Consider the following 9,084-nt stretch of genomic DNA (forward strand, 5'->3'; position numbering starts at 1 on the left):
AGATACTTTATTTTTTATAAGGGAATCTGAAGGAAAGAACATGATATATTGAAACCAAGCTTCACATGATAAGATATGTACTTAATAATGAGGCAATCCAAGAAAAACAGTCAAGATGGCCTTTATAGACAGGTGATCTTTTAATACTAGTTCAGGATAGTGTTCTTGATGTACAGGTTTAGTGGATAACTCTCCGGACAGTGAACCACAAGGTACAGGTACAAGACATGAATCTACACTTGCCACCCTCGACCCAGGTGAGGTAAACAGCTACTTGCAGGAATTAATTCCATATGATGCTAAAGCGCCCTAATGGCATTGGCAGCCACGGAACAGCCGGGGTAATAATTGTGGAGCGCCAGGAGTGTCAAGTCTGACAGACAGACATGAGCACTATACACAAACCCACTATTATTATTATTATCATTATGATTTATTAGTTCATAAAATTCACCATAGTTTAATTGCAAATTACATAATTTTTCCTGAAGGCGCTGTTGTTATTGTTGTAAACCTTCACTCATCAACCTGTTGCAAAAATTGAAAAATTACAAGAATAATGACAAGTTATTCTTTTCCCACGAAGACTATGATCAAGAGCATAATTTTGGCATTCAAACTGCCTGTGGTTTTATAAGGGGTTATAGAGTAACAGAATACCCTGGGCATCATTTCACAAAACCGTTATAAATTTCACCGATATCCCATTGAAGCGAGTGTTAAATTTAATACCCATATTTCAATGGGATGTCGGTTATGATTTAAAGGGATTGGGTATCTTTGCCTCAGATTCTAAACAAAATCCTCGATTTAGCTCATGCTGCAATCATAATTATAAACTTTTAGGTCAGTCAGGTATCCCATGACTTTTACAAGCAGATCGCATGTTTGATTATCAAGATATTTATGAATCAAATTCAAAATTTCAGAAACCATTTCCCAACGATTTTTATAACACTACAGTCAAGTGGGGAAAATGAATATGGTAAAACTGGTCACTGAAAGATTTATACTTTTTGAACCACTTGATGATCATTTTGAAGCGCAGAAATTATTTTAGGGCTTCAATATTACACCATATCACAGACACTAATAACACGTGAGGCCATGCATCTCAGATTTGTAAAACTGGAAACATTATTGAGCAATGCCTTTAATGAAAAAACGAGGATGAAGTGATTTATATGGACCTGGAAATGAAAGAGTAAAAATTTTAAATAGTATTTCGAGCTGAGCTGAAGTGTGATAAATGGAAAGAAAAACTGAGGAAGAGAAAAAGAAAAATATAATAGAAACGGGAGAAATCAGCTCAATCCGAAGAAGTAGAAAAAAGATTCTTGTTAAACAAAATACTGTTTAAAACACTTGATCACTCAAACTTTACAGTTTTTCAAGAAAACAATTTCTGCTTTATACATTCATAAAGCATTGAAAGAAATCCTTGACAAAAATTGTCCAATACATGTTAACAATACATGTCAATGTACATGTTTGTCTTTGTATAAAGTGTGTTTAATACTGCTGAAAGAACAAAAAGAATCATACAAATATCACTTTACACAATTTTCATTTTCATAGAATAAAAAAAAAGCAATAAGAGGAATCCCTTACATTTTCTGATACACGTTAATGTATGTCATTGTATGTTTAACTGTGGTGAAAGAACTAAAAGATTTTTTTTTGCCAAAAATGATACAGTTAAAAACATACAATCACTGAAATATTGTTTTTATTAAAACAAAAATCCTGCTTCATATACAGCAATTGAAAAGAATCATTGAAAAATTAATCTTCACATACATGTAACGGTACCTGTCCTTGTATGTCTAATTGTTGTGAAAGTAACATGAGATCTTCAGAAATATAAGTGCATGTTTAATTATATGAAAAGGAAAAAAGTATTAAAGATTTGTTTAATAGTGTCTACATGTGAATGTCATCTAATTAAGGGCACTTTATCTTTATTTCACTTTTAACAGCATGAACTTGCACTTTTTTTATCATCTTGAAAATTTAAAATACATGCAGAAATTAAGAGGAGCATATTCATTATAGATCTGTATCTTTCTGTACACTTGAATGATATTGTAATTCACTTGTAATGTGTTGTTCTGATTGAATTAAGTACATGTTTATTTTTAGCATGTCTTTGTTGCTCTTTAATCATTAGTCAAAGAAGGTTCAATTCATCCCAATTTACACTTATTGGCTTAAACAATGCATGATGATTTTCAGAAAATCAATAGTGAATTGTATTACTTTTGAACTCACAGAAAACTAAAATACATGTAATTTAAACAAATAATGTTATTAAAGGCTAAAGAAGATCATGTTTATATGTTTGTGAACATAATAGAAGAAAGGAATACATTTGAGATCTCTGAATGATTAGCATATAGACTTATGAATTTACCAAGAATAAAAGTTAAAACTAGCAATATGATAAATATCTAGTGTTATAAGAGAATCTCAAAGGGTTCTCCTCTTCCTGTCTGATAAACAAGTTACCAGGTTAATAGGGCTTAGATTTACGTAACAAATACATAAAGTTATAAAAATTACACAATGAGCATGATCCATAAATGAATATTAATTACCTGTAAATGTAATTCAAATACATAAAGTTAAAAAATAATTAATTTACACAATGAGCATGATCCATAAATGAATATTAATTAGATGTAATTCTACAGGTTAGACTTAGAATTATAATGTTATTAATAATTCTTTTAAAAAAATTATATACTGCATGTGTAGGACAAAATAAATAAATAATGAAAACAGGGATACTTATATAGTGCTTCTGGCTAAGATAAAAGACAGTTTAAAAAAACAAGTTAAAAAAAAAAGTATATAGGATTCCAATAAATAAATTGAATAAAAAAATTCATAAACACTGTAGATAGTGTTAGCTCTTTGCATGGACATGATTACAAGCATGCAATACCTAGAATGCACTACCCGTGTGTGTGTGCATGAGCCCGCCGTTGCATCAACTGTTCATCACCCCCTCACATCTGTCGTGGACTTAACATCACCCAGCGTGCCGTATTCCTACTAGCATGTGTAAGTACCAAGTTTTTATCCTATCGTAATGTTAGCTAATCCGACATATTTGTGGTTCTGAATAGGAGAAGCATGTATTATCAATGGAATGACAGTTTCTTTTATGGATTAGCCTGAGGTTTGCTTATTGTAAGTAATCATACTTATTCAATCCATTTGGATTAACCCTTTATTAGTGTATTGAATTTTTTGGGGAAGAAAGTCTGGACAAATTTCAAAATTTAATTATCTTTTTTTTTCTTATACAACTTTGCAAAAGATCCCAATAGACCTTTTTTCTGAATTAATTAAAATCTTCCTTTTTAGTCTACTCATTCCTATCATAGAATATATATGTACATTAGAGAGCAGATTCTTCATGGATTTTTTTGAAAAATACCTTTTTACCCCCCAAAAAGAAGAATCCAACAACATTAAACATCTTGATAATGAAGAAGTGACACTTATGACAGTTTATTTCTTCTTTTTGATCACCATTTACAGTTTTGGTGGTATTACAGATATGTCATTCCATTGATAATAGATAGAAGTTTTGTCACTTTATCTTTGAATGTACATGTTTGTGTTTTATTTTCTTAAAACTATCCAGGCTTCTGTTTTCTATCAAAATATGTTATGGTATAAAATAACAATTACTCAAATTCATATTTGAAGATCATTGTTTTATCTAACTGCTAAGAAAGCATGTATATGCTTTTCAGTAAACAACCAGGGGACCTATGGCTTTAAGTACTCTCCTCTATTTGATTGCTTAATGTTTGCAAGTCTTCCCCAGACAGAACTAAATCTATATCAACAAAAAATGAAGAAAAAAGGAGCATAATGCTAAATACTGATTTTTCACAATTCATCTCTACAATATTACCCCACTTACTGTTCTTGGAATATTACATGTTCAGTTAAATTCACTTTAAGACCAGCCTGGATAGGGTTAAATGTCAAAACTAATCTAAATGTTCATGAAGTAGCAGTAGGCTAATGTTTCTTGAATTTGTAATTTTCAGAGATAATCACAAATAATGAATTCAGTGAAGCTAGTCACTGTGTAGGATCCTCAAATGCATTACACATTAGATCTAAGGGAAATGTGTGATCTAGCACACTACTAGCACGTCAGGTAAACATGAACAAAATTTGATGATTTTTGAGGTGTGAAACCCATGTGCGATATTATTTGATGAACAAAATGTTTTACATAAATGAGAGTAAAAGCACCATTTAACATTTTGAAAATACACTTCTTACAGTCAGTTGAAAAGTGATGGAAATGAAGGTTTTGTGGATGGTGATGATGGTATTGAAGTTATTTTGCACCTTTAGTTTTGGTGATATTTTTACAACGCAATGATAATGATTTGTTATACTCTTTTTTTCAAACTGGACATTCAGTGTTGCATATAAAATGTATATATCACAACCACTTTCAAGATTATGCCAAGTGTGAAATTGTACCTATCAGCTAATTGAATAGAACAATTTTTATGTTTTGTTCTACAAAAAGTTAGATTTATATATTTTGTGATCAATAATGAAAACTTGAGTGATACATGAGTGTTACAGTAGAAATAGATTTACATAAAGAGCTCCAATTTACATAAAAGTAAATAAGTATATGTAATTTGAAGTCACTATCACAAAGATGAACAGCATTTTGAAAATTCTAATTCATTCTCATTGTTCCATCCTTATTTTATGTGAACCATGTTTTATGACATAACAGTTGATATAGATGCTCCAGCTGGAAACCTTCTTAGCTTCAGTGAGTCCTACGGGGCTGATGTCAGTGCCAGTGTTGATCCAGGTATGGACTCTGATACCGATATTGATCTGGATGACATCCTACCCTACGATGAGATGCTGGTTCTTCCAAGGAAGAAGAAGCGCGCCAGGAAGGAGAGTGAAGATGAAGAGGGGCATCCATTTGCCCAGCATACAGATGACAGCCAAGAGAAAGCAGCAGATAAGGTACCTACCTTGACCAAAACGCAAGCCAAGACCAAACTGTCGTCCAAGATTGAAGCTTTGCAGAGGACCGAAGGACGTGTCCAAAAGGACTTGTCACCTACCCGCCCCATGCGAAAGGAACCCTCACCAACAAGACGGCCAATGCAGAAGGATTTCTCTCCTACCAGGCGGCCTGCACCAATTGATGCTAGTGTACAACCTCAACCAATGCTGCATGTAGATCATCCAGAGGTTGCAGACCTCGGAACACCTCCTGTTGTGTACATGCCACCCCACACCCAGGGACAGGTGGCACCACCAAAGCAGCATGTGACACCTTCGACCATGGCATCTAAACCATCAATGGTGCCTACACCATCAATGACACCTACACCATACATGGGTCCTAAACCATACACTGCTCCTTCTGCACCTGGCAAACCTGGAGGACCAGCACCAGGTACTCCATCCAGACCAGTTGGAGCACCCAAACCATCGCCGGGAGCACCACCATCAAAACCAGTGTCATCAGACATCAAACCACAGGTATCCCAGTCAACTAAGGCGGTACCTGTTCACACCAAACAGTTTACAATTATGCCACCTCCACTCGAGGATCGGAAACCACCAAACTTCCTCAAGTTCATCAACCACTGCAGGGTAAGGCCTGGAGAGGAAGGTTGCTTCGAAGCACAAGTTTCCGGTAAACCTATGCCGTCCATTAAATGGTTCAGGAATGGACAAGAATTGATACCTTCGATCATTTGCAAGGTGGACAATAAACCTGATGGGACTACTACGCTGACGTTTCCAAAGGTGCTAGCAGACTACTCAAGTAAAATCACATGTAAGATTGAGAATGCAGCTGGACTGGCTTCCTGCACTGCAAAACTGATTGTTGAAGGTATGTGACCCCATAATTCCACCAACCTCATCTAAAACTGTTCTTCACTTAATTAGTTGTCATAATCATTTGAAAAAAAGTTCATTGTGAGTATCCATCTATCGTATGATAATAGGTAAATTAAATCCTTCTCACTTCTTGTTTTTGCCTAGAATTTATTGATTATTGTTTTTCATGAGCATTATTCATTCACCTTGTGTTTCAAAAATACAATTTTTGTTCATATATTTAAAAAAAATAATAATAGAAATATTGAAATGAACAAATGTGGGAAGTCATAGTGACTAATGAAAGAAATGAAATGTTACATCTGAAGGCTTGCTGTATATGACTAATGGAATTCTATTATTCAACACATGAGACACTGCTCTTTAACTTCTAGATGAGGAGCAGCGCATAGTCCGTGAGACCAAGCAGGCTCGCTTCATCCACTCCACTCTCTCTGTGGCTCCTGGAGAGGACATCTACTACTCAGACCTTGACATCCAGACGATACCACCTCCAACCTTCAGGATGGGAGCTGCTCCAGCTCCTGCTGCAACCAAGCCTAAGCCTAAGCCTGCGGAAGTTCAACCTCAACTCCGTCCAAAGCCCGCTCAGCCTCCGTCCTTCCAGTCATTTGTGAGCAGTCAGGAGGTCAATGAAGGGGGTACTGCCCGTTTTGAGTGCCATGTCAGCGGCAATCCCAGACCAACAGTCAGATGGTTCAAGGTATGATCATGCAAACAGAACTTCTAAATGAATCTTTACCATCTAGTACATGTATGTGATTTACATGTACATATTTATCTGATAAAAATTAGTAACAGGAAAATAAATCATGATGAGTTTCTCAGGAAGCATGCAGAGGCCCGTCCATATAAAAATATAGGTCTAGATAGATCACGATGATTGGTTTCAAGACAATCTGTTCTCAAATTAGTAATCCAAAATACATAAAGCCTGATATTATACAATCTAATGTAGATGTTGCAAAGCTGAAGTCAACATGAGTATTGATGGTGTACCTCCTTCAAAAATGGCAAACCACTTCCAGCTTACAAATAGCCAAACTTGTATAGAAATTCTGATATTATACAATCTTTTGCTGATGTTGCAAAGCTGAAGTCAACATGAGTATTGAGAGTATACTTCCTTCAAAAATGGCAAACCACTTCCAGCTTACAAATAGCCAAACTTGTATAGAAAGTTCCATTCCTACACATGTACATATATTCTGTAGGCCTACTTGTAGAAAATATTTGTGTATTTATAAGAGACAAACATGCAGCATAGAATTAGCATTTCAGTATATCCAAGACAAATTACAAATTTTTCGTGTTGAAATTGTATGTTGTTTATACCTGTTTGTCATAGCTTTCAAGTAGGAGATTCATTATTTTGTAGGAAATATTTTGAAACATTCAATGCACAATAGCACATGAAATTTCATTCTGCTCTAATGAAAACATCATCTTTGCATCCAAATGGTAATAACAGAGTGGTAGGGAGCTGAGGCAGGATAGTCGCATCACCATCAGGATCACAGAAGATGGCATCTGTGTCATGGAGATTTCATCCCTCTATCCAGAGGACTCTGGAGAGTATGTTGTCAAGGCAACCAACCAGGCAGGAGAGGCGACTTCCATTGCCCACCTAACTGTTAGCCGTGAGTCCATTTATCTTACATACATATGTGCATGAGGAATTTTGTTTTGTTTTGAATTAAATTTACTTCACCAATTGATAATGTAGGTAATACTTGTAATAATGAGATTAGAATGAAATCTTAAATTCATGCACATTCCTCCAATAAATTTGGCATCTCTAGATTATTATGCAAATTTATGATCTGTCCATTTAACTTATTACTGGTAGCCAAACAGTAACAAAGTCTACAATCTGTATATGAATCTATTTTTGATATTTTATATTAGTCTATAATGGTGAATTCACAGATGAAATCTTCTGTCTGGGGGATTCCATGCAATGTGTTTGGTAAAACATTACATGCACTTCATAGAAAAATGAAAATCTCTGTAAATGACCCTTAAAGGCCCACTGTACTACTTGTAGCTACTTGCTCCCTCTATATAGAAAACAATGCCTAATTGGTGACCATTGGTCCCCCATGATCCTCTTTTCTTATGTTTATTGAGAGCCGAGTTGATGAGATAGCCACCTGTTAGTGACCTTCCTGTGTGCTCTAATCCCTCCTAGCCAAACTAGTACAGACAGCCTTTAATAATGGTTATTTCAAGTGTAACTACCCATCATTCAATCTCACAAGATTTGTCATACTAATGATAGATGATACTAAGATATTAATGTCAGACAAGAAACATTTGCACAGCATTACTTATTTGAGAGGAAGAGTAGGAGGGGTCAAACACACTGGCCTGCACAATATGCACCTATAATCCTATAATTTTCTTCTGATTATCCAAACGCAGCATCCTCTTACCGATACCAGAGGGATGTGACCACCTCCCAGAGAGATGTGACCACCTCCCAGAGAGATGTGACCAATTCCCAGCAGGACCTGCAAATCCACATCAACGTTGACCATGATGGGGTGACCAGCTCACAGCCTGGTGGTGTCCATGTGACAGCTCCGGGTGTTTACGTCACCAGGAATGGTCAGATGACCACTCAGGGTTTGGAGTACAGTCAAGGTTAGGTTCATTCTTGTGTCCTAAGATATATTCGAGATAAAATTTAAAAAAAGGAAGATTAGTTATTTAGCATTATGCTGAAGTCTGTTTATTGGAAGGGATGGAAACCAGGAGGCTATTTTCCTTCAATATTTTTATGTTTCCATTTTGATTTTCTTGGGTTTCCTGCAGAATACCCCACCATGCATCTGTACCATGTATGAGGGTAAGGATTAGTGTTATAATTAGGATAATAGTTACAGTCAGGGTCAGGGTTAGGGTTTGAATTAAAATTAGTGTTAGGAGTGGATGGGAATCTTACACAGTTATCTCCTATTTTTATGATTATAAATCATATTTTTCCTCAGGTACGCCTACAAGTTCCACAACAAGGACAGTAGAGGTTCACGAGGGACCCTCAGATGTTGAGCGAACCACTGAGGAATTATCCTCTACTACAAGAAGAACTACTACCAAGAAAACAACCACAAAGACTGTGACAGAGACATTGACAGAAGAAAGTGACATGGAGATCCC

General features: G+C 35.6%; 1 protein-coding gene across 1 annotated transcript; it reads left to right on the forward strand.

Annotated features, from left to right (window-relative positions):
- The first annotated feature begins 1,607 nt into the window (after window positions 1–1,607).
- On the forward strand, window positions 1,608–8,900 carry LOC105445992 (myosin light chain kinase, smooth muscle-like). The gene is made up of 4 exons (XM_030974186.1): window positions 1,608–5,914; window positions 6,297–6,625; window positions 7,394–7,562; window positions 8,347–8,900. The coding sequence occupies exons 1-4, from the start codon at window positions 4,768–4,770 to the stop codon at window positions 8,571–8,573; spliced, it is 1,872 nt and encodes a 623-aa protein (XP_030830046.1). The 5' UTR covers window positions 1,608–4,767; the 3' UTR covers window positions 8,574–8,900.
- Window positions 8,901–9,084: the final 184 nt, after the last annotated feature.

This window comes from Strongylocentrotus purpuratus, unplaced genomic scaffold (assembly GCF_000002235.5).
Source record: "Strongylocentrotus purpuratus isolate Spur 01 unplaced genomic scaffold, Spur_5.0 spur5_scaffold_7, whole genome shotgun sequence".
NCBI lineage: Eukaryota > Metazoa > Echinodermata > Echinoidea > Camarodonta > Strongylocentrotidae > Strongylocentrotus > Strongylocentrotus purpuratus.

Coding starts and splice junctions, on each gene's coding strand:
- LOC105445992 (XM_030974186.1), top strand. CDS start 4,768: ATGTTTTATGACATAACAGTTGATATAGATGCTCCAGCTGGAAACCTT. Junction 6,626..7,393: donor CAACAGTCAGATGGTTCAAG/GTATGATCATGC, acceptor TGGTAATAACAG/AGTGGTAGGGAGCTGAGGCA. Junction 7,563..8,346: donor TGCCCACCTAACTGTTAGCC/GTGAGTCCATTT, acceptor ATCCAAACGCAG/CATCCTCTTACCGATACCAG.